Source organism: Daldinia vernicosa (genome assembly GCF_022497035.1).
Source record: "Daldinia vernicosa strain CBS 139.73 unplaced genomic scaffold F5Y00scaffold_69, whole genome shotgun sequence".
Taxonomy (NCBI): domain Eukaryota; kingdom Fungi; phylum Ascomycota; class Sordariomycetes; order Xylariales; family Hypoxylaceae; genus Daldinia; species Daldinia vernicosa.
The window spans coordinates 87,403-112,566 of NW_025953985.1; the positions used below are offsets into that span (position 1 = coordinate 87,403).

The 25,164-nt window shown below is 46.6% G+C and overlaps 7 protein-coding genes across 7 annotated transcripts; 3 read left to right on the plus strand and 4 right to left on the minus strand.

The window, feature by feature from the left end:
* Positions 1-9: 9 nt before the first annotated feature.
* Positions 10-2,114, minus strand: F5Y00DRAFT_189110 (FAD dependent oxidoreductase). Its single transcript, XM_048005137.1, has 2 exons — positions 1,656-2,114; positions 10-1,406 (listed from the first exon to the last, which is right to left on the minus strand). Exons 1-2 carry the CDS (start codon positions 1,911-1,913, stop codon positions 69-71), a joined length of 1,596 nt encoding a protein of 531 aa, XP_047860624.1. The 5' UTR covers positions 1,914-2,114; the 3' UTR covers positions 10-68.
* Positions 2,115-2,405: 291 nt separating this feature from the next.
* On the minus strand, positions 2,406-3,352 carry F5Y00DRAFT_248168 (acetyltransferase). Its single transcript, XM_048009393.1, has 2 exons — positions 2,885-3,352; positions 2,406-2,830 (listed from the first exon to the last, which is right to left on the minus strand). Exons 1-2 carry the CDS (start codon positions 3,323-3,325, stop codon positions 2,540-2,542), a joined length of 732 nt encoding a protein of 243 aa, XP_047860625.1. The 5' UTR covers positions 3,326-3,352; the 3' UTR covers positions 2,406-2,539.
* A 451-nt stretch (positions 3,353-3,803) lies between these two features.
* F5Y00DRAFT_248169 (uncharacterized protein) lies at positions 3,804-4,769 on the minus strand. Its single transcript, XM_048009394.1, has 2 exons — positions 4,177-4,769; positions 3,804-4,099 (listed from the first exon to the last, which is right to left on the minus strand). The coding sequence occupies exons 1-2, from the start codon at positions 4,345-4,347 to the stop codon at positions 3,983-3,985; spliced, it is 288 nt and encodes a 95-aa protein (XP_047860626.1). The 5' UTR covers positions 4,348-4,769; the 3' UTR covers positions 3,804-3,982.
* A 1,574-nt stretch (positions 4,770-6,343) lies between these two features.
* On the plus strand, positions 6,344-11,567 carry F5Y00DRAFT_273619 (FAD-NAD(P)-binding-domain-containing protein). Its single transcript, XM_048013215.1, has one exon. It carries the CDS (start codon positions 6,689-6,691, stop codon positions 11,444-11,446), a length of 4,758 nt encoding a protein of 1,585 aa, XP_047860627.1. The 5' UTR covers positions 6,344-6,688; the 3' UTR covers positions 11,447-11,567.
* Positions 11,568-11,738: 171 nt separating this feature from the next.
* On the plus strand, positions 11,739-14,027 carry F5Y00DRAFT_248171 (uncharacterized protein). Its single transcript, XM_048009395.1, has one exon. It carries the CDS (start codon positions 12,129-12,131, stop codon positions 13,680-13,682), a length of 1,554 nt encoding a protein of 517 aa, XP_047860628.1. The 5' UTR covers positions 11,739-12,128; the 3' UTR covers positions 13,683-14,027.
* A 202-nt stretch (positions 14,028-14,229) lies between these two features.
* Positions 14,230-16,561, minus strand: F5Y00DRAFT_248172 (isocitrate dehydrogenase NADP-dependent). The gene is made up of 4 exons (XM_048009396.1): positions 16,252-16,561; positions 15,686-16,182; positions 14,993-15,529; positions 14,230-14,935 (listed from the first exon to the last, which is right to left on the minus strand). The coding sequence occupies exons 2-4, from the start codon at positions 16,101-16,103 to the stop codon at positions 14,511-14,513; spliced, it is 1,380 nt and encodes a 459-aa protein (XP_047860629.1). The 5' UTR covers positions 16,104-16,182; positions 16,252-16,561; the 3' UTR covers positions 14,230-14,510.
* Positions 16,562-17,530: 969 nt separating this feature from the next.
* Positions 17,531-19,403, plus strand: F5Y00DRAFT_189177 (heterokaryon incompatibility protein-domain-containing protein). Its single transcript, XM_048005139.1, has 2 exons — positions 17,531-18,036; positions 18,102-19,403. The coding sequence occupies exons 1-2, from the start codon at positions 17,697-17,699 to the stop codon at positions 18,752-18,754; spliced, it is 993 nt and encodes a 330-aa protein (XP_047860630.1). The 5' UTR covers positions 17,531-17,696; the 3' UTR covers positions 18,755-19,403.
* Positions 19,404-25,164: the final 5,761 nt, after the last annotated feature.

The following is a 25,164-nucleotide window of genomic DNA, read 5'->3' on the forward strand; positions in this document are numbered from 1 at the left end:
TAAGATGACTGCTTTTGTATCCTAGTCATTTAGAAATGATATATGCCAACTGGATAGATAGCATCTCCTTATCCCCTCTGAGGCCCAAAGTCCATGTACAAACAACCCTTAGCATCCGCAACACTGACTTCCTCCTCTCTCCGAGCCTCATCGACGCGCCGCTCCGTAAGCTCGTATTCAGGCGGAAGATCGATCTCCACGGTATCATCACCGTCTCCAGCAAGTAACATGTCGACGACCGCACGCGCTGATAACACCGCGTTCGGCATCCCGTGCCCCGTGTACCCCGCGCACAGCCAGAGTCCCGGACCACCGCCTAGACTAGGAGGGACGGACCCAACCCACGGGTACGCGTCCCGTGTGTATCCCATTATGCCGCTCCATTCGAAGGTGGGCTCCAGGTCGAGTTTTCGGAGGAGGGGTTTACGTTCTCCTGAGGGGGCATGGGTAGGGTGCAGAGAGAGATCAATAGCTTTGGATAGCTCCCCGCGCAGATACCACGCCACGGGCTCGTCGATGCTGCTGTCGTCCCATACCCCAATGCCCCGCCCTTTAGCATGTTGCCGGCCGCCGCCGAAGATGAGCTCCGCAGTGGGGGGCGGTCGCTGGACGAGATAGTCGTCGCGGGCGTAGGGGTCGACTGGCTCGCCGACGACGTAGTAAGTGTGTCCGATATCTAGGGGTGGGTCTGTTGGGTCAGTGGGGGTTTCGGGGGGTTTGAGGGCGGAGATTTGGCCCCGGGTCGGGATTAGTAAGTCGCTGAATTGCGGGAGGAGATGGGATGTGTATCCGTTGGTTGCGAGGAGGACTTGAGAGGTGGCGATTGTGCCGCGGGGGGTGTGGACTGTCCATATGGAATTGTGTTTGGGGGGTTTACTACCGCCGGGACTGCTGAGGTTGGCTGATGTTTCGGCGCGGGAGAGTCCTGTTACGGGTGTGTTGGTTTGGAGGTTGAAAGACCCCTTGGATCCTTCTTCGTTGGCAGCGAGTAAGCGCTCTAGCACAAACGCGACGAGCTTGTACGGCCATAGACTTGCTGCGTTCCATTGCACTATAGCGCCTTCAGCGTGGGGTATCCTCAAGCCGTCGAGTGTGAGCTCCCTTCGCTCGCCCTCGATAAGGTAAGCCGGGCTTCCTGAGAGGGCACCCTCGCCCTTTTTACCTTTAGTAACTACGGCTACGTTGGCGGCTAGGTCCGGGTAGTGTTCCGCGAGGTCATCAACTATTGCGCGACAGTTCTCGAATAACTTGCTCGAGTAGAAGGCATGCACGCCGCTTGTCGACCGCCAGTCACACGGGATCGAGAACTCCTCAACCAAGCTTTTGAGGTATAGAAAGTTGCGCAGCTCGAACGAGGCGATGTGCGGTTCTGAGGCGTATATGGCGGGTTGGCAGTGACCTCCGTTCTGGATTTATAGCAGTGTTAGTAAGTACCTCTTAAGATAGTAAGACGGGATGAGACATAAGACAGAATGGTGTTATGTGGTCGGGCTATGATAATTTATGCAGGATATAGAGATATATGAGAAGTCTCTTCACTAATACATTTTCATAACTAGAGGAAAAGGGGGAATATGAGTAGAGGGTTTAGCCAAGGGATTAAATTAAACAGCCCCTATTCGCAACTGAAGAATAAACATATTCATTCCACTTACCCTGCCAGTAGCTCCCGAGCAAGCTTCTCGCGCCTCAACCATAACGATATTCAGATCAGGCTGCTTTTCTTTTAAGAAATGAGCGGCGAAACTCCCTGTGATGCCGCTCCCCACAATGACCACATCGGCGGAGCGGGGCAGTTCCTTTGTCGTTCGGTGGCCTAGCAATTTGCTTGAAGGCTCCTTGTGCCAGTACGACTTGGTCGGATTATCGACGGGCAGGCCTGACTGACCCTCGAGGAGCTGAGCTTGCGCCATGATAGCTCTTGAGTAGCCTTTTTATTCCCGAGTGGGGTACGAAGTAGGAGATGAGAATGGTTACTTTAAGTGAAGTTGGCGTGAGACCAGACGAGAGTTATATGTTTAGATTTGACATGTAATATTTTGAATTATGTTAACATTAGTTGAGGTATAGACATGAATAAAAGGAATATATACATGCAATGTGTAGGAGGTAAGTACCAAACTTATGCCCAAACAGTTAAAGAAATTCCAACATGAAGGGACAAGCATTAGGTACATAGGTACCTACATAAGTACTGATTTGTTAGATGAGTCAGCGAGATATTACAGTAGGTATACTCCACTTATATTCGCAAATCAAGACTTCAATTGGAGACTATCATATGTACTATGTACTATGTGAGCAAGTGAGAATAGTACAAACAACTTTGTTAACCAGATTGACATGAGTAATATGCCGTGTTTTCTTAACATTTGAGGACATGAAAACTATTTTATAAAAGGAGTGTGCTGTCACGGTTGCTATAATAGACTATAGTCATGATGCTGAACTAGAGGAAACGGATTGACCTGTCTGCCTGTATTGGCTTCACCCCTTAGAGCGCCCCCTTTAAATCTAACCAGCCCCAATACTTCATACTTCATTGTCTAAACTCCTCTAATTTCTTCCGCTGTCTACCTTCGCTGTCAAAGTTGGCGGGATCCAACCAAGCCTCAAGCGCTTTCTTAATACTAGGCCACTCGTCGTCAATGATAGAATACCACGTAGTATCCCTATTGCGGCCCTTGACGATAAAATGTTTCCTGAAGAGTCCCTCGTATGTGAATCCGAGACGCAGGGCCGCTCTGCTACTTGGCGCGTTGAGCGAATTGCACTTCCATTCGTACCTTCGGTACCCCAGGTCGTCAAAAGCGTGACGTAGCATTAGGTACTATGTTATGAAGAGTTAGCGATCCGCTCTCTTCATAGGCTGGATGATACCTACCATAGCCTCGGTAGCACCAGGTGTGCGCTGCAGCTGTGACGAGTACATGAGGTGACCGACTTCGATCGAGCGGTGTCCCGGATCGATGTTCAAATAACTGGCTATGCCAACGACCCTACCGCTCTTCTCGTCGTTTCCTGCCAGTGCCTTGATAGGTTTGCCATTTGATAGGATGGCATAGAAGATTGGGTCCTGGCTGGCCTCCTTGGCCTTTATACTGGAGCGATATACGTTGATATCGTCGTACGGCCCCTCAAACATGTAATCCCAGAGATGTGCGTTTTCCGGACCGGATATATGTGGATACAGCGGATCGGCATGGGCTGCGGACAAGCCAACTAGCGTCACGTATCGGCCGACTAATCTAGTGTCCCGGGACGGACGTTGAGCTGAGGTACCATTTACAATCTCCCCGAGCGGGTTTGGGACACGACTTGCCATGGTTGCAAATATATATATATAAAGAGGTTATGTGTTTAGTATTTTGTTAATATTTTTTGACTTGTTAAAGCATGCGAATTTATATGAATTACCCAGGTAGGTACCTATTCATTCGGAGTGAGGAGATGGAATGAGTCAATTCAGTGTTGCGTTACCGGATATTTCTTGCATTGCAGCAATCCCTTAACCCGATCGAGCTAGATATATTCCCTTAGGTACACAGGTAGTACATTTAATACTTATATGATATATTACTCTAATTATTTGACTATACTCATTTATCATTTATATCTATAGGATATCTGTAACATCCTATAGCATACCAAACGGGTAGCTATATCACCACGATGCAATCTTCATGTTTTGTATGTAACGAAATACTATAACTAAAGAGACTAAATACTAGTAAATCATCTTTAAGTAAACTTTTGAATATCGCTGGCTTCAACTCCATGCGCCCCTATTAATCATGTCCGCGTTATCAATGGCGTATCAGTGTAAGTGAATCCTCAAATAGAAATCAGTGATTCACAACTACTCGTCCCTCAAACACTCCCATATAACGAATTATAGATGATCATGCTTGAATAACAGGTATCCAAGGCATTCTTATAGTCACTCTCGTTCAGCCCGTGACTTGCCCAAGTTTTCAATACTCTAAGCACTGCAGGCCGCATTGCAGTCGGCGTCGTAGGTACATGTACCCTTTCCCGCGGATCCTAGGCCGCACATATCGGCGTAGATCATTGCACCGCTCGTGTCTTGACATTTAACCTAAACCAGACAACAGTTAGTCTATAGATATACCTACGTCTTTTATATTCATCGCTATAGTGCTAGGTAGGACCCACCATGATCCCGTCAGGAGTACAACCCGTCGTCGACCCGTTGCAAGGATAATGAATCTGGCCGGCCCAACACGCCTTACTCGGGACTGAAGAGCTATGTTTCGGTAGCGCCGATGTCGTAGCTAGAGGGAAGGCGACGGAGAGGAAGACTAAGGCATAGTTCTTAAACATCATATTTGCTAGTTGCTTGTTGACGTAAGCCGCTTTCTCGAGTAGGTATCAAGTTTTAATCGGATCGTTTCGCTCGGTTCAGTAGTTTAATGAAACAATCAATCAAAATTCCAACGTCGAGGCCAAGCTTCATAACTTATACTCTTCCCTCCTCCTGCACACAATGTGACTGTGATGGCTCCGTGGAAAGATTGCGGGTGCAATTGTATTACGGGTAAGGATATAGACTGCTGATCATTTAATTTAACCGTTACAGGATCTTCTACATGGCGGCGAAAAAATAAAGTTATCATTCAGCCTGTGAGAACTATTACAGTATCACAGTTACCCAAAATAGTTGGTGGTGGTGCCAATACCCGGTGCCTATTCGAGGATAAGATCAGCCGTGGCAGGGCTATGCTATGTAGTAGCTGTAAGGGGCCGTCGATTGCAAGGGTTGCTTGGCTTATGACATCTACATGTAGGTATCATTTACGGAAGTCCCCATCAAAAGTTTTGTCCATACGTGCCACCTGACAGCTTTTGATGCAGCTGTCTGGAACCTAACACCATGCGGCAGCCAAGATTAAAATTGTATACACAATTTTAGCTTTTATAACATATCCAATTTTAGCTTCAATATGCCAATGAAAACATTAAAATTGGATCTATTATAAGTACAAAAGCTTCTTTATACGCCTATATAACTTTTATTGTTTGAAGAGAAGATTTTGAGTTATTATGTATAAGCGAAAGTAGTATATTATGGATAGTACATGCGCTCGATGGCCTACAGCTGTTGCCAAGCCCTGTCAAAGCTAGTCAAAAGCTAATAAGGGCTGGCCTATGGACAAAACTTTTGATGGGGACTTCCGTAGAGCCAATTAGATTGACATGTTCTAGAATGGGTCATGTAGCTGGGGGGATCATGTCGTCCTACCTATTAAAGCACATAATTAGAACGGACAAGGTGTACATATCACAACATCCAAAGTCCAGACTAACGTCTTTTCATACCCCTTTTTCGTTTCTTCAAAAATCTAAGGTCCCACTTCTCGGTCCTTTTGAGATGGCGTCGAGCTTCTACGATAGATAGTGGTAACTCGTAAGGGCAACCCCTAAGTTCACGTTACTATGAGGTAAAAGGAACAGAGTAACGTGACTGGGATGCGGGAGAAGGGTTACTTCAACTTATTGACTTGCTAATCGGAGAACTTCGGTGAATGATACATTTCTCTTAATTTACGTTTCAAGTGGTCGATAATTACTCCAACAGGTAGGTATTTAGCACTTGGACAAATGCTATGCATCATGTTATCTTGCGTACTTTTAAGGATCCCTGCTTGAAGTAGGTTACTGGTTCCTTAACTATATAGGTACTAAATTCTATCAACGTATCAGTCACTTTCAACGTTACGATATGGTATGCAATATTATACATTGAATACGCACATGGGGAAATGGTTGTAAAAGGAAATCTCTTCTTTGGATGTGATATATCTGAAGTGAATGCGATGTATAAGGAATAAAAAAAAAGTCAATAGACCTAGAGTAGAAAGTTATATAGGGTTAGCAATTATAATCAACTTTTATAGACATTACGGGATAAGAAAAAAGTACGCTTCTATTGCACTCTTGCGTATTGAAGTAAACCCCAATCTTACGCTTTTCATATTGTGGCCTCTCGTATAAACTTCTCCGCTTATGAAGTCTGGCTACTCTTGGTTACTTTCCTGTTCAAAAGCGCAGAGTTATACCTAGTAAATTATGACAACTCCTCGCCAACCTTTCGATAGAGGTAGTCAAACAATTTCATTAGAGAATATCAGCGCCCTAGCTTGGTAAACTATAGCCATTACAAGAATTGGTTCCTAAACGAGTCGGTAACAGTAGCCTGCCGATAGGACAGAAGTTGCGAACATGGAATTGCGGCTTAACGGTTACTGCTGAACAATGACTTGACAATGGCCTGGTGGGTAATTATTTTGAGAGTGAAATAGAATGTATGTAGCTCAGTGACAAAGGTCCTAGGGTGAGGTGATAATGAATTGTTCTACCCAAGTTCTAAAACGATTGATTGAATCTACAACAGGTGAATACATAGATAACTGGGTTGGTAAAAACAGCTATACTGTAAACACACGATGGTGAACAGCAGGGGTGTTCAGTTAGCCTCATTGGCATATATGACTGAATGGATTAGAGCTTTCATTCTAAAAATATCTAAGAGAGACAATCACCTCTTATTATCACACACGACTGATAGCAAGATAACCATCAAATCGTATATTAACCTCAGTACTGGAAGAAATAGCCAGAAAACCACCTCTTACACATTACACAATTTCGATTTTCCTTATAGAAAATGCCTCCTCGTAGAAACCCGCGTCCAGGACCGATTCCAAGAAGCCTTTGGCCGGTCCAACCTCCCGTCAGTCCCACAACCCTTCAGGCTCGTCGTCAAGCATGGCGCGACCAAGTCGAAAAACGTAAGATGCGAAAAATCAGAGAGGGTATAGAGCTCTTTCAAAAACAGGGGGAAACCGACTTGGATGCGGTAGCCCTAATGATAGATTCCGAAAAGAATCGAGGAACAGACCCGGAGTTGGTAAACAAAGTAGCAAAGGAGATGGGTATCGGCCCACTCCCACCAGGCTACAAATGGACACCAAAACACCCACCACTTAAACCATGGAAGAAGCCCGCCAATGTAGGGCCTGTCCGAACTCAATCTAAGCGGGAGCAAAACCGAGTGGATTTTATACTGCCGAAGAAAAATATTCGCGTACGGCCACCAGTGTCGCCTCCAACTCCACCACCACCACAACCACCAAGGCTAGTAGAATCAAGGCTAGAACCGCTACAAGTGGCACCACCGAAGCCAGGGCCTAGTAAGTTAGGTCTTGAAACCGGAGAGAAACGGCGTACATTCTTAGCGGAGACGATGAGACAACGGAATCTCGCTAAGAAGGCCGATAAAAAGCGATGGTGGGAGTTAGGGGGAAGATATGGACATCCTCTCTTCCCTCGCGGCGAACCACACCCTTCAAAGGGGGAAGAACAGCGTATAACAACCTGGGAGAAGCGTATGCGGCGACATGCGGAGCGAGCACAGCGCCATCGAAAGGCACTTGAAAAACTCAACAAGGGTGAGAGCGGAGGGGGAAATAATACGGGACGCGGATCGTTTTCTCACAGAGGGAATGACGGCGAAGATGAGCCTGTACATTCCCCTGTACGTGATCCCACTCCCCCGTTACCTCCTCGCCCATTTCCGTCTAATCCTCCAGGGCCTCCTTCGGACTCTTCTTCATCATCGTCATCGTCTGATAGATCTGGGCCGCCGCCGCCGCCACATTCATCGTCTTCATCGTCGTCTTCCTCCTCCTCGATAAAAACCATACGCAGTCTGGTTCCGCATATCTTCCCAAACTTAAACCGACCTGAGATCACGGGGTTACCTGTAGAGATTCTTCTGCAGTTAATTGAATATTTAGAGCCCTCCTCGCGCATCAGACTGGCTCTTAGCATTCCCCGTATCTTCCTGTCGCCCAACTTAAATATATTCACCCTCGATGCGGTGCGCCAGATGCGAGATTTCCGTGTCCACGAACCAACCCGCAGGTACGGAAACGAGCCACGGGATGACATCCCACTCCTCCAAACGGCAATTTATCGTCCTTACTGCGATGCGAACGTGATCAGACGTATCCTCGACGGGTATTCCGCTGTTGAGGGAGATGTCATCAACGATATTTATATATTTAGAGGTTTCCGTCCGCCCCTCGTTGCCGCCGTTTATGCCGTGAGGCCAGATATACTCCGAGTACTTTTTGAACGGGGTGCTGATCCAACCATACGCTGGTCGACCCTCTTCCCGGAGGTGCCGACAACTGGTTGGCGAGAAGGCCATCACTGTACACTAGTCTGGGAGTCTCATAGAGAATGCCAGCCACCGGCTGAAGTCCGTAGGAGATCTAGGATATCTTATACCTGCCCAGACCTTTATGCTCATGCTCTTCAATCGTATGATAGAAGACGAGCTCATACAAGAATCCCTAAAAGAATTGCTGATCATGGAGATGCACAACTCCGTGAACTTGTGAATCGAGCCGAAGAAATAGTTTCAATTGTGCTGTTTCAACGGGGGCTACACCGTTTCGACCAGATGACCACAAATACGATTCCCTCAGAAATCACCCAGTTGATCGATAGGGGTCTTTACGGAATCATTGGGGATCTAGCTGACGCAATGGTACGCGAAACTCAAGAGAATGACCCTGGCCGACAGAACGCACTTAACCTGCTCCTTAGGGAAGTTGCATCCAGTGGTGATATTGCTGAGCTGTATTATGGGTTAGGACGCGCCCCGCCAGGTGGCGTAGATGAATCACTTCACCAGGAAAATACGGACCGTCGAGATGACGTGTTGCGCCGCTTAGTCGCGAACGGTGCTAGAATCGCAGCTGACGAGGCACCTGGCGTTGCTCGAAGCAACGGACACAGCATGCTAGTTATTTTAAGAGCAATCGCACAAATTAACCCCAACGAAAATAATGAGACATTCCGTGCTCTTGTTGCTGCGGTGCCAACCGGTTATGAAATGGAATTTATCACTGAGCTAATTCAGATGATAAGAGGGCGTAGAGATGATCTAGCCCGGTTGCTCTACGCGGCGATTCGAGACGATGCTCCGGATCTTTATAACGAGCTTATTGATACACACTCAGCAGGTGCCTCTCGACAGGCTTTGCTTATAGCAATTGAGCGTAACGACCTCGACCTCCTTGAGCGCCTTATGAGATTGCCCTCCAACGGGAATATCCTCGGCAACGGTACTCCTCCTAACGGCGGGCATGCCTCGCCCGTTTACCCTATTAACGAGCGTGTTTATGACACTATGGATCATATCGCCATTCAAGGACGTAACATCCTGGAAGGCGCATTGGTTATGCGCAACTTCGATGCGGCTCTTTTCCTGATTGATAACGGCTTCTCGACGACAATCGACAACGATGTGATGGAGCGAGTCCAGAGGGGCCTGGAGGAGCTCAGCGGTACTATACAACCGATGACCGCCGTGGATTTAGGGGGAGCCGGCGAGCCTCCGCTTGATTCCCGACGCATATTGCCAATCTATAACGGAAGACCCGAAGACAAGGAGGCCCAAAGAAGATTTCAAGCGACTGTTGCAACGTTCAAGACGGTTGTAAGTCGACTTAAACCTGCCAGCGAAAACGTCATTAATGCGTTTGATCAATTATCTATGAATGACAAGCCCAATGGTCTTGATATTCATATAGCGATTGTAGGTGCTGGGCCGCGCGGTACCAGCGTTCTAGAGCGTATGTGCGCGTCTGTACCGTATATCATTGCTCCGGACGTTCATCTTACAATTCATATGATCGATCCGTTCCCGCCAGGAGCTGGCAGCGTCTGGCGTACGGACCAGCCGGCGCAGCTGATAATGAATACCATCACGTCGCAGATGACCATGTACACCGACCAAAGCGTGACCTGCTCTGGTCCGATACGCCCAGGACCGGACTTACATACCTGGCAGATGCATGCAACTGGGGGACCAAAACTGGGTCCTAATGAGTGCGCACCCCGTGCTCTGTATGGCCAGTACCTAAGATGGGCCTTTGATCAAATAAAAGTTCACGATAAAGACAAGGTAAAGATCGTAGTGCACACTGCCCGCGCGGTTAGCCTCAATGACGAATCAGATGGGCGCCAGGTTCTTACCCTTTCCACTGGCGATTCACTACCCGGTCTTTCTGCTGTAGTCCTTGCTCAGGGACACCTGCCACTGATCCCAAGCCCACGTCAGCAAGAGCTCACTATATATGCTGAACAGAACCGTTTGTGCTACATCCCACCGGCGAAGCCGGCGGATGTTGACCTTTCTTCTATCAATCCTAATCAACCGGTTCTCCTGCGCGGTCTTGGTCTCACTTTCTTTGATTACGTAGCCCTGCTAACCGAGGGCCGCGGCGGCCGCTTCGAACACACAACCTCTGGCTATCGGTATATACCCTCGGGAAGCGAGCCGCGAATATATGCTGGCTCACGCCGCGGGATCCCATACGTTGCCCGTGGCGACAACAAAAGACCACCCTACGAGCGTCATACTCCACTTGTACTCACTGACGAGGTAATCGCTTGGTTCCGTGGCCGTGCTGAGTCCGGGAACCCACCGGATTTTCAGTCGGAAGTATGGCCTCCTCTTGCGAAGGAGGTAGAAACGGTGTACTATGAGACTATGTTGAGAGCGAATAATTCAGAGCGTCTTAACTTCCGGGCCGAGTTCCTCAGTACCCCACCAGGCAGCGCTGAAGAAACCCAGGTTCTTGACAAGTTCAACATCCCGAAGGCCGATCGTTGGTCCTGGGAGTTCATGTCACGACCGTATAATAAGGATACCTTCACATCGGTCGAAACATGGCAAACGTGGCTGCTGAATCATCTAGACGAGGATGTTCGGCAGGCTGCGCTTGGGAACGTTGAGAGCCCTCATAAGGCGGCTATTGATGTACTGCGCGACTTACGCAACGAGCTGCGTCTAATCGTGAACCACAGAGGAATTTCAGGTACCTCGCGGCGGGAGCAATTCGATACTCAATTTTCGCCGCTTAATGCCTACCTTTCTATCGGTCCGCCGCGAATACGCGTTGAGCAGTTGATTGCGCTAATTAAAGCGAACGTAGTAACTATTCTCGGTCCGGAGTTGGAAGTGTATTCTGATAATTGGGCATGGCGCGCGGTATCCCCCGAGATCCCGGGTTCAGCAGTGCGTGTAACCGCCCTCATAGAGGCGCGTGTACCGGAACCGAGCTTGAAGGAAACTGCTGATGAGCTTCTTAGAGACTTGTTGGACAGGGGCCAATGCCGCCCTCACACCATTGGCGATTACGAGACTGGAGGTCTAGACGTAACGCCTGACTCGTGCTGTCTAATCAACAATAATGGCGACCCACATCCAAAGCGGTTCGCTGTCGGTGTACCTCTGGAGGGCGTACACTGGGTGACTGCGATTGGGGCTAGACCAGGTATAAATTCACTCTCGCTTGTAGAAACTGACGCCGTCGCGCGGGCCGCACTTCTGGCAAGTGTAAAATAGCTGCATTACAGGCACTAGGGTCACTTGGGAGATTACCTTAGAGGGTGAGATCAAGATTGTTTATAAGTAATAGTTAATAGATAACTAGTTTAATAAATAAAACAAGAGTTAGACAATAAAGGTTGTGTGTGGTTAAGATGGAGCGTTCTGATTGATTGTTTCCATTTCGTAGATGACTAATACAACTCGGATCATTGCGCTCCTGCCACCCGGAGGCCTCAAATCAGGTACTTTCCTAAACAGGGAATTAGTAGGTTTCTCCTGCTTCCGTGCCGAGTGCCGTGCTGATAAGCTTTAGGAGATTAGCGATAAGATGATGACCTAAGCCACAATGACATATGACAATCGTGACGACGCATAGAGGCTCAGCGTCGGCTTTGATACAACTACATCTTCCAATTTGCTTTTAGCAAAGGTACCTTAGGTGACTCTTGCAGTTTTTATTATGCGGTAGAATAACTTAGGACAAGTTAGGCACCTAAGCTGAGCTTAATACCTAGCTGCTAGTTACTGGCAATGGCTCCATTGCCTCGTAATGTTCTTCTTCGGACCCGCTTCAACCCGCCATTGATCGATTCAATATCCCTTCGGGTGCCGAGACCTCCGCCAAACGAAGCATATTCAACACCATTACAACCTGCGAATCTTTGTTTTCTTACATAATTGATATAAGTATTTCACCATGTCGATACGAATAGCGCTTGACAACCCGCCCGAATTCTATACAAACCTCGACTACATTAGCGGCCGAGTGATCTTGGGTTTACACCGGCCCGAAACCATTAGTAATGTCATTGTCAAGCTTGAGGGCGAGTCGCGTACCGCCCTAGCTCTACCAGCGACGACGGACCACGAAGAATACCATCGAGTCCGTGGTCCTGGCCCTGGTAGCGTTGGCAATATCGTTACCGAGAACCACAAGATTTTATACCGCGTCTTTCAGGTCTACCCAGACGATGGCGCTACGCTACCTCTCCAGCCCGGCCAGCATGAATTCAAGTTCAACTTTAAGCTCCCCCTTAACAATATCTGTCACGACGAAAAGGCCATGGGCGCCCTGTTGGGCTTAGGAGGCCTGGGGGGTGGGTTTCGTACTATGGACGGCACAAAACAGCTCATGTTGCAGCACGTTAAGGCCACTCTACCACCTTCGCTTACGGAGTTCCCCCAGGAGGCTGAAATACGTTACTACATCAAGGTCACCATACAACGCCCAGGATTCTTCAGGGAGAACTGGCGATACCAAGTCGGCTTCAAGTTCTTGCCCGTCGAGCCACCCCGGCCGCCTAAGACTAGCCAGGAAGCCTTCGCCCGCAGGCCCTTTACTTTTAAACCCCGCGCTCCATACTACCAGAGAAGATCCTTCTTTGGTGGTAAGTCATCATCAGCGAGCCCGCCAGAAGACTCCAGCCAAACGCCGCCCTCAATCGAAATGTCAGCACGGATACCATTTCCCAGCATCTTAACATGTAACGAACCCCTACCCCTGCGGCTAATCGCCCGGAAACTGGTGCCGACGACGACGCGGGACCAGCAGGTGTACTTAACGGGGCTCGAGATAGTTCTAGTTGGGTATACACGTGTCCGAGTGCACCACCTCGAAAATATAGAACGCACATCATGGGTCATCCTCGCCGCTCCGCAAATCTCCCCTCCAATCGCACTCTTCGACAACCCCGCCGGCCCCGTCGACGCCGAATTCGAAGTCCCCTCCACCCTGTGGAAAGACCGACGTCTCCCCAACACCATCGCACCATCCTTCCGGACATGCAATGTCGCGCGGCGCTACGAGATCGAAATCAAGCTAACGCTAAGCTGGGGCCAACCTCTTCCTCCCTCCAACCCCTTTGCAAGCCACAAGCCAGTACCGCAGTTCATCACTCTTCCTCTAAAACTCTCCAGAGTCGATGTGTTCTCGGGAATTTCCCCACCGCGAGAGCTCCTGAATGCTCTCGTCCTGAATACTCTCGGCCTCAACGGGGTTTCACGCCCACCGCAACTGCCCCAAAGACCAACGCCTCAGCAGCAGCAGCAACCGCAGCAGCCCCCGAACGTCATATTCGACCCCTTGTATCCCCCGCAGTTAGGTAGCGCTACCGCCGCTGCGTTCGGAGATGCGCCGCCCAGCTACGACGAGGCGATGGCGGACTCGCTTGCCGGGCCCGCAGCGCGGCCCGCGTACAGCGGGGTCACGGCCGAGAACGCACCTAGTACGATGCCGCCTGAGAAGTCATGATCGCCGTAACGGATATGTATTGGTGTTGTAGATTATGGACGGATATGTATTGGGTATATACGGCATGCAACGGGTTACAAAGGGAGTAAAAGCGGGTTCATTATAATTGTACAATTACTCGGGCGTTGGCACATAATAAAACACGGGGAGCAGCGAAACGAAGCGAGGGAGCGACGGATGATACCCCTCGGATTACTGTTGGCGCGAATACGTCTTTTGTCGTAGCGTTAATGGAGTAGGTGTTGGTATGGTAGCCTTGTACAAGTACCTAAGATTATGGGAGGTTTGATAGCGGTTAGGGATTTAATGATTAATATGATTTAATATAATTATGATCGGTTAAAATATTGCGAGATATATTTGGACACTTCAGCTATGTCTAGTGTCCTATAGGAAAGATATTAAGATAGAAGTTCATCTTTATTGCGAAATATGGGACAATAGTAAGCAACCTTAAAAGTCGATAGTACCTAGACCACACATAAAAGTGGATACTAAGCAAACATGAGGTTAGGGCACAATTTGAAACTTACCAATTATCTATCAGTCTATGTGTCCAATGCTTCAATATTATTTCTTCTTCGCGCACAAAATACTCGCATGCTATCTTGATCTAGGCATCTATCTACGCATTTCGAACAATTATTACCCGGCAGCGCAAAGGGTTACATATGCAGAATCGCAGTAGATTTTCATAAGTTTCCCCCCTGAAAGGAGTTGTGGGGCCGTGTCCGTCCGTGCTTCCCCGCGCTTCAAGTCCTCCCCAGAATCCAGATCTTGTTTTGATCTATATCTGTCGGCCTTCTACCCATTCTTCGTACGCCTCATTTATAGCCTGTCCTTTAGAACGTTCTTCAAACGCCTTTCGACCGCGTTCATGTACTCGCTGGTGGTGACGTAATCTTCGCGGGCTGTCTTGCCGCATGCGAGCGCCAGGTCCTTGGTCATGATGCCGTCGATGTCAACGGTGTCAACACACGCTTTCTCGAGGCACTCGGCGAATGCGATCAGTTCCGGGGTGTTGTCTAGCCTTCCACGCTGCGAAAGACCTCGGGTCCACGCGAAAATGCTAGCGATCGGGTTGGTCGAAGTCTCACGGCCCTTCTGGTGCTCGCGGTAGTGTCGCGTCACTGTGCCGTGCGCCGCTTCGGACTCGAATGTCTTACCATCGGGCGTAATCAGGACTGAAGTCATAAGACCTAGGGAACCGAAGCCCTGAGCCACAATGTCGGATTGGACGTCACCATCGTAGTCTGGTAAAGTGTTACTCTAAGTTTTCTTGGGCAATGAAGTCAAGAGGCGACACTTACTCTTTAGCGCCATGATGTAACCGCCGGTGCTCTTGATCATTTGGGCAACCATGTCGTCGATCAGACGGTGCTCATACCAGATTCCCTTGGCCTCGAATTCCTTCTTGTATTGAGTATCATATATCTCCTGGAAAATGTCCTTGAATTTGCCGTCGTACTTCTTGAGGATGGTGTTCTTGGTGCTCATATACAGGGGTAACTCCTTGGCAAGGGCTAGCTTGAAGCTCGAATGCGCGAAACCCGTGATGCTCTCGGTAGTGTTGTATTGTGTCTGCGCAACGCCACCGCCCTCCTTGAACTGAAAGACCTCAATCTCCTCAGGTTTACCACCTTCGGGGGTATATACCATGGTGAGTTTACCGGGGCCCGGGATGACTTTGTCTTTGGCTCGGTACTGATCACCGAAGGCATGACGACCGATGATGATAGGCTTTTTCCATCCTTGCACTAATCTCGGAATACGGGGGATGACGATGGGTTCGCGGAAAACCGTACCACCGAGGGCGTTGCGAATTGTGCCGTTAGGAGAGAGCCACACTATTAAGAAGAACGTCAGTCATATTATGGCAGAGACTTGATCTATAAGACCTGGTAGGTATTATAGTGTGGGGCTGAGTGCGGCGGGCTGATATGCGGGTTGACGTGCAGAATGACGAATGCATATGAAAGCGCATATGAAAGCTGCAAGCTTACTCTGCTTAAGGTTGAATTCCTTCACACGGGCCTCGTCAGGGGTGATGGTGGCGCACTTGACACCAACCGAGTACTTCTTAATGGCCTCGGCAGCGTCAAGGGTAACTTGGTCATTGGTCTTATCGCGGTACTCTAATCCTAAATCGTAGTACTTCAGGTCGATGTCGATATATGGGAAGATGAATTTGTCCTTGATAACCTTCCAGATAACTCTCGTCATCTCATCACCGTCAAGTTCCACGACGGGATTCTTGACTTGGATCTTCTGCACAGCCAGGTTTAAGCTGGTTTGGTGGAAAAGCGCCACTGGCACCGCATGTCTAACCGTGATAGGCGACGATCTAACAAGCGGCCTGGCCGATCTGTAGAAAACAGACGGCCGAATGCAACGGGCCGCGGATGAATAGGTTGCGCTCATGGTGAATAAGAGACTCGGCGCATACGATTTATAGGTAAATAACAGGGCACGGTCACGAGCGTCGAGAATGACGGCGTGGCTACCGGTAAAAGCTAAGGTTAGGAGCCGAGGACAAAAAAAAACTCAAGGACGAAGCGATTCGGCTAACCTTGGACGGATCCCAGGGCTGAGGGAAGTTCAGCGTAATGGGGCGGGTTTGAACTTTAAAGCACTAAAATGAAGCCGCAGTGCCGGTGTTTGTTGGAGATTCCCGGACGCATATACCGCATACAAGTTATATGGTGATTGCGGTTTTGCGCATGTTGTACGGATAGCAAAGGCAGAAATTGAAGATGAGGGGAATTCACCAATCATAATCCGCGGCTAGGGGTATTTGATCCCCCACATTTTGCCGATTTGCGGAGAAAAGAACCTGCATATGTACCTCGTCATAAAACATGGCAGCCGGCAGCTTAGCACGTAAGGTTTAAAGGTCTACTTCGGACTGTGCTTTCTTCGGTATATTATTTACCTACGAATTACCAATCACATTTTGTTGCATACCTACCTACCAGGTAGGCAGGTAAACAATACTGGGTTATGTTCTTTAACCCGTATTCCGTAAAGCGCGACGATTTAATAAGAAACAAGTGGGAAGTGAATATCAATACCCCGGAGCATACCTCCTATTTGGACACATTCATTACCTAGGTAGGCATTATTGATGGGAATTCTTATTTATAGGTACATTTATACTTTCATATTTTTATGGGACATATATTTTCTAAATAAGTTATTAACTTAGCAGGACCAATTATATTTCCTACCAGATCTATGTGCTGTTGGGATGGCACAATGGACACCTGAAGAGCACATGAGATTCCAACCAGTCAGGGCGAGATATTAGATTCTTCACTCGATCAACATCATTCTACATCACCTCATTACGGCAGCATCATTTCCTTTTCAATTTGGAAACCGGGGGACTTCCAGACGTATGGGAAAGGTGCAGAAAAGGTACCTAAAGTATCTGAGTTAAAAGTAAGGCAGCCAATCATAGAACCTGTTCAAGCAGGTAACCCTAACATTGGGCTACCATACCTTTAAGCGATCGAATGGAAACTATTTACAACTTGAAAAATACTCTTCGTGCGTTATTATAATGAACAGCCCAGCTATTTCAGATTATAAGCAATACCAACAGAAAGAAAGGGGTTCGACTAATCACTTTATAGTCTTCCTCAAACCGAAAGCAGGACGATTCATGACCAACCATAGCTGACAAATACCGAGAAATATATGCTTGGGCGTCTGTCAAGAAGACGACGTATATCCCACTTTGAGAAAGTCCTAAATTTCTTGCTTACGACGGCAGCCCTATCGCAGATATCTCCGCAGACCAATTAAATATACATATAAGCCGGCTATGCTTACACGCAATGCACCTGCCAATACACTTAGGTGCCTATGGGCACCTAAGGTATATAAGGCAGCCGAACATAGAGGCAAGAAACATATATAGGTAGGTATTCAAGAAGAGTCATGGTCGGCTTTCTGGGTACCTAACCTCTTGCAAAATCCGATACACAATTAGCATTCTGTGCTTAGCTCACCATGGACACCGATGAGCTATGTCTTCCTCAAAGATGTTCAATTTGCGGTGCTAGATCTAGCGATCTGTCTACTGTATGGTCCAACCCTAAATCTGCGCCTTGCCCCTATCTCTCAGACTGGAGTGTCGATTGGGATGATTTTGTTCATAGCCCAACCCCTAATTTTGGCGTTGGATGCGTGGTCTGTGCAACAGTTTTATCAATATTATTTGGAACATATCAGAAGCCCAACTACCCATACCTTCGCCCTCAGGTCACTTCTACTACAATATCAATGGGAGAATGTGAGACGATAATCCTCGACATAGAGGGCCGAGAAAGTATCCTAATCAACCCGTTAAGTAAGTTTGCCCGTATCGAATCTTCCCCACAGTTCTCTTCGTCCAGCTAACTTATCTGTCTTAAGAAAGCTCCCTGTCAAATATAGAATACGACTCATGCTACAATTTTCCTACTAGCAAAGGTCCGATTGAAGCTTTGAATCTTGCAAGAAGGTGGCTACATTCATGTAGGACGAGCCATGAGGAATGCGCACTCACATCAAAACCTTATGTTCCGTCTAGACTCATTGATGTCACCTCCCCGAATCCTAAACTATTATTACGGTGCGAGATACCAAACGACTCTCCCTTTGTTGCCTTGAGCCATTGTTGGGGCGGTTCTCAGCCTCTCAAAACAGTTAACAGCAATGTCGACTCGCACAGGAGAGGACTATCCCTTAAAGCTCTCCCGGCAACATTTAAGGATGCAGTCAAGTTAATGAAAATACTAGGGTTACGGTTCCTCTGGATAGATAGCCTCTGTATCGTACAAGACGATAAACGGGACTGGGAACAGGAATCGACCCAGATGGAGAAGATTTACGGTAGTGCTGAATTGGTATTGGTCGCTTCTGTTGCAGCCTCCGCTCACGATGGCTTCTCGATTTCAGTCCTATTACGGCGGTACTTATCTTGCAGGTCTATGGGAAGAGGATCTCATATACGGACTTCTCTGGATGACCCAAGGCGGAAAGCCGGAGGACTTCGAGGCTCCCAGCTGGAGCTGGGTTTCTGTTAATAGCGATTGTTTTTCCTACAACTTATGGGCAAAATACAGCACTGCCTTAGCTAAAGTCAGTCGCACTTCAGTGAAATTGTCGACAAAAAGCATCTATGGTCAGATTCCCAGTAGATCTATTCGACTTCGCAGCAGAGCAGTACAAGCGAAACTTTATATCGGCAACACACCCAACAATTGGAATGGACCACTGAAGAGAGCGTGTAGGATATCTGGGACAACATGGGCTGTTGATTGCTGGCTGGACATGCCACTTGCACCCTACGGCTCTATCTTGGACGATATCACGGGAAAGGCAGAGGTTTCTGCAAGGAGAATATATTTCTCTGAAACGGGTGTCCTTCCAAAAGCCCCGGCTATTTATTTCGTTTGGATACTTTTGATGGCAGTGAAGGACATGTACGGTGAATATAATGGGTTGATACTTGGTCCCTCGCCGAAACAGCCAGGATGTTTCGAACGACTTGGGCTTGCCTCTTGGCCCTAGGGAGGTTTACCCTGTAAATGGGTTGCCGAACACAAATCCCGCAGGTTTATCGTAGTTTGAGTACGATGCTTCGCCAGGGGGTATAATCAACTCTTATATATTTCATTAGTACTGCCACAATTTTTCAACCAATCAGATACTTAGAATTGCTCCGCAATTGGCGACTTTTTCCTTTGCCATTCTATCGCATAACGTTGGCAAGAGGTGCAAATAGTATCAAAAAGTCATGCAAAACGAACTCTATCTAACGATACTAATCATTAAAACTTTTATACAATACTGAAATGGTTCAATTAATTTTACGAAAAGTTTATCGGACGTGCGCCGGTATATAGCTAGCCAATCAGAGTCCAGACTTTACCTGTGGCGTCAGTTTTGCGCATGATCCTCCCCCCCCCTTTTTTTTTCTCCCCTTTTCCCCGTACGCGCTTGCGCGGGCGGGCAACGCAGCTAGTAACAAACTACGATATAACAGGTAGTTTATACACCAGTACCGTCCAAGAGGAAACTGATATAAACAAAAATAGAATTAATATTCGTGAGTTCTTTCATAAACATATCAGCGCAGTAGGTATCACCCATCTAGTTTGTACTCCTAGCTCGCCGTTGATTTCCTCATATTAATTCAAATATTTCCTTCCATAGCCCCCTTCTCTTATTTAGGTATATTGTTAGACTTTTCGGGAATGACAACCTGGATACCTAGGGAATAGAGATCCCATTGCTCGCCCCTTTCTTTGAGCTAATTCACTTTACCTCCTTTAATTCCACTAACTTTAACCGCCGGCAAAGCCATGACGGTGAGTCCAACTGTCCGGGTAGATGCAAGTGACTTTTTGATAATTGGTCTCTCATCCATTTGGTACATAATTAATGTTCTTGCTCGTATAAAGCTTGACGCCTGAACAGGTATACCGAGAGATTGATACTTGGCATGTATAAGCCATAATATGTGTGTCAGTGGTCGGTCTTATCTATCGCTAGCCAAAATCAGTGGCTGAGCTAATATAATAGACAGTATGAGGGTAGTTTACCCTAGATATATAAACAGATTAATGTCTCCCTGTATCACGAGGTGGAGCGATAGAGCTAACTTCGTTGATTTAAATATCTTATGTAGAATCATATCAGTAGGTGGTATGAAAATACCAATATATATCTTCAACGACCCCTTTCCCCTGAAAATAGCTTAAGTAACATCTTATGTATCAAATACCAATTATTCCTCAGGTTGTGGATGCTCATCAGGAGTATGTAGTTCTGTAGCGTCGTGCAAAGACTCTTTCTTCAAGGCGCCGTGCCTCTCGTATTATTTGTAGATATATCGGTTCTCGTAAAATTATTTCTCCGTAATTTTGCAAGAAATATAATACTCAAGAAACCAAAAACCTCCAAAATGGCGGCACAATAAAGCACAGTGCTTCCACGAACGTACCCAGGCCGATGACGAAGGGGACTAGCTGGCCTACCGAAGAGAGAGTTTCGATGGCATTGACGGATTGGAGTTTATTCCAAACAATTCCTAGCTCAATGGCGATAACGTTGACGCTGGTTGTCATCACGAAAGCGGAAATTTTCCAGGGGCCGGATTTAGACGGTCGTTCTGACCCTTGCTCTGGCCCTTGTTCTAACTCTTGTTCTGTCTCTTGTTCTGTCTCTTGTTCAAACCCTGGATATTTTGGTTTAATTAGGTTCCAAAACAGAATTAGTTTTTGCCCCTGGAATAGCTTTAGAAGATATCTGGATATAAGACGTTGCAGATACTTTCTTTTTTGCCCTTGGAACAGCTTTAGAAGATATCTGGATATAAGACGTTGCGGATACAATTAGGAACACTTACGAATGTATATTCGAGCTGCTGTTGGTATTAGCTCCCAGCTCATCATAATCAAGACATACATATTCCAACATTTTCCAAGAGTTCGAAACCAGCCGTGTAAGTCAACCATAGAGAAAAAAAAAGCCTTATCACCACATTCACCACGAGGGAGAGTATCGATTCCACGCCACCAGAACCAGGTCGAATATAAAGCCGCAAATAAACATAAACACATCGACAATCTGATATAACACATCGCCAGATAAGAATCATATGATGAAGTATCTAGTTATCTCAATGATTAGTTATATCCGCCTGCCTTTCATTAGGTAGGTACCTAGGTAGGTAGGTAGCTAAGCTGGATAAGATTCTTACCCGGAACCCTTTCGAGTACAATCAATACTTCAAACCACAATAATATATAAATAAGGTTTATTGCAATCATGACTTGTCCCGGGGTTATGATATGACGAATAGAGTCCACCACTATCGCCACGAAAAGTGCAAGATGCAGCAAACAAGTATTCGCAAGATCGTACTTGCGCTGTACGGTGAGACTGATGAATGAACCCAATGACTGCAAATAAAACCCGATTCGGACACCAATTCCATAGAGGTCTGCATTACCTCCAGCACTGCATGGAGTATCCCTTTGGATTGGGGTTGGATGCGTGGGTGGTGAATTCGGAGATATCCGCATGGATAGACAGAGGTAAGAAATGCCCAAGAATGTCGCCGCGAATAAGGAGTAAACGAATAATATTGAACGTTTGCCTCGTATAGGTGACATTTTGGTGGGAATGGCTGGCCAAGGAGTAAAAATATGCACCGGTAATATGGTCAACTGTTGACTTTGGGTATTTGAACAGGTCAAGAAGACTTCAAAGCCAGCAGCTATCTGTTTAGATAGGATATATTTAAGTAGGGCAGATGGGGAGCTAACTTATTAAGATGATCCTTTTCTACTATTAACCGCAACAAGAGGCTTCCACTTGTATTAATTTCACGAGTGGAGAGGCAGAGAGGCTTATGGCCTCTTAACTTAGTTGTTGAAAAGTGATACCTAGTAGTTATTCGTTACTCGGCTTCACTACTTAATCAATAGAACCTGCTTGATAAACTAGGAGGAAGTAGATATGATGCGCCCCTGTTACATTAATATCGCCTAGATGAGAGTCATTGCGACATAATTTAGCTCCAGCGAGAAGGTAGATTAAAATCCCACTTTCGTGGTCAGCTCCCATCCAATCTTTATAATGAACGGTCTTGATTGGTACGAATTGACTCGACAGGAAATTTAGGCATTCTCAGCCCAACCATCGTCGTGATTGAGCGGCCAGCCGACTAAGCACTATATTTGTTACACTATGAATCGAAATACCGTGTAATTATGGTGCATACGCTCCTATACCAGAGCTAATTCGTCAACTCTTCTGCTTAGCTACCTTACATAACTGCTGGGTAGACATGCATCTTCATCCTAATCATCATGTGCTACCCGCGTCGGGGATAGTGATAGAGATCTCCTAGCAATCGAGTTCCCACCCAGTGTCATAGGCTACTTAACATCACGCGTGGTAGCAAAGTTGACGCTTATATATAGTATTTCCGGAAGAATTTCTCCAGCAGTTGTCGTGTAATGGTCTTTCGTTTGTCTGCTGAGTCTTCCCTCTAGTCTGGGATCGGCAATCGTGGTAACGAGTACCTCCTCGTACACGACTCTGAGCGAGGGGTATTGAATATTCTTGAGCAGTAACTATATCGTATTTAGATTCAACTGAGGCTTGGTTTGCTTGTCCTGTATTAGTAGAATGAAGAACAAATGGGAATAGGGAGAACTCCACAAACCTTATACAAGAGCCACGACGGCCCGAATTCCCAATCCCGCCTCCGTAGTCATTTGGTGAATAATTGCACGGCACATCCCCAAAGATAGAGCCCCCCCTAGCATTTTGCCGAATTTATGCTTGGTATTATTTATAGTTTATTGACATATCGACAATAAACGTCCCGCCGGACCACGATATTGGGCTCGTAGGAAATCGAAGAATGTTGTATTGTAGCCTTTAATATTTGTACAGTTTTTCTTGAGCCCATAGTGCAAGGCTAGAAAGGTAATGTCGTGGTTCGGAGAAAGAAATAAGTAAAGACAGACATGGGATATCAGTAGGTTAGGTAGTCATTATAGCGTTGTGTCAAATATGATAGTTTGAAGTATATCAAAATATTAAAAAGGAATATGGAAAATTTAGAAGATAATTTACAGGCAATTAGGTACAAGGCTCTAGTATCAGCCCAACGATAAGGTGGCGATTCGTTGTTGGTGATTAAGCGCCTTGTCCCAGTATGATTAAACCCAATATGTTAATATTCATCCCGTGTGGAGAAAAGGGGTAATAAAACGAAGAAGAAAAGAGGCCAGTTTCAACAGCTCATGATAATCAACTACAAATGATAGATTTAATCTTCAACTATTTTCTTCTTCTAGACTTAAATGTCACGGTGAAAGTATCTATATAGGTACCTACTTAGGTATATATACCGACAGCCTACATATGTATGCGCCAGCCATAAACCCAACTAGGAGGTACCTAAACCATTGAACATGCCAAGCGCGGAACATGAGTGGATTAGGTACGTAAAACTTCATCCCAAGCCTGAAATTTCTAGCTTTAAGTTTAAAAATGCTATAACCACCTCTATAATATCACAGATAAAGGATTTGTATAAGCGCGTATCCAATATCATGTTTATTATCAGCAATATCTTAAAACTGATAATAAAGCATGTGTACCCCCATCGGAAAGGGCTTGGAAATCGGTGATTGCCGACCAACCTCTTAAGGTAAGTAAAAATCCCCTTATTAGACAAGACAACTGATGAAAGGTCTTCAAGAAAAATATTGCCGGGGCTCCCCATGAAAGGTGAGCAATATTGATTATCTAGAAATTTAATCTAGCATTCATTAAATTCGTATCCGGTAGTAGGGCTGGTGATACCTTGGCCCTACTTGATCGGGCCAGCCATCCAGCCTAACAATCAGAAAAGGAGACTAGCCTGACAAAATTTCCGTAACAAAGAGTCGAAAAAAAAAGATCACCGATACAGTTGCCTCGAAGGTCTATCGACATGTTTATTGAATAAATTGTTATTTATTTATTTATTTACTCCCAACCACGGCCAAAAACGATAGTTACCTAATGGGGGCGTCGAAAAAATGCTGTGCCGGACCATTCAAGAGACCTCAATGACACGCTAGGACAACACAACACAACAAAAAACAATACATTCGGAACTCTCAACTCACCGCAAGTTGGGAATTGCATGGGAAATAAGCAGGTGGCGCACAACATACATAGGCCAAGTTAGTTCCCCAACCCCTTTATTGAGTTTCGTCGGAGAAGCCGATATGACCCAACGCGTCGCTAGAGCCTATAATGTAACCGTACGTGGAGGATACGAGAGTCTTTAAAAATAGAGATGATACAGATAAAAACAGCTACTTAGGTGTCCAACTAACATTCCTATGCCGGGTCGTAGCCGCTCTACCTTTGGGCCTCAAGGATGATTACTTAGGGGTATTTTACACTTACATACCTACCCGGTAAGTACCTGATGTATTGTGTTTTGCGAGTCAAAGGGTACATAAGGTGTATCGTAAGGATACCAACAAAAGCGAAAACACGACTCTATTAAAGCCCGTAAAGCTATGGACGTAGCTAATACTAAGCTACCGATATAGCTAAGAACTCTTCGTCCTAGGTATCTTGGTAGTCTAAAGGATCGATATATACCACCTTAGGTACGCTCAGCTATATCAACCCTAACGGCAGTTCAAATCAATGCCAAGCATCCTTGAATCTCCCACTACAACCTAGGGAGGTATACAATGCTTGAAAAATGCCTCGTAGCTACAGCTATCTCTATGTCGCCGTATATCGACCTTACTCGACCCTTAACGCGCAAGGTGATGATGTGCTAGACGTGCCAACGGATGTATCAACCCCTTAACATGCCTAAATCTCGGTGTATAGCTTCGTATCCGTGATGTAGTGATACCCGAGATGCGCGAAGCTGTATCCTTTAGAATCCTAAAAAACATAC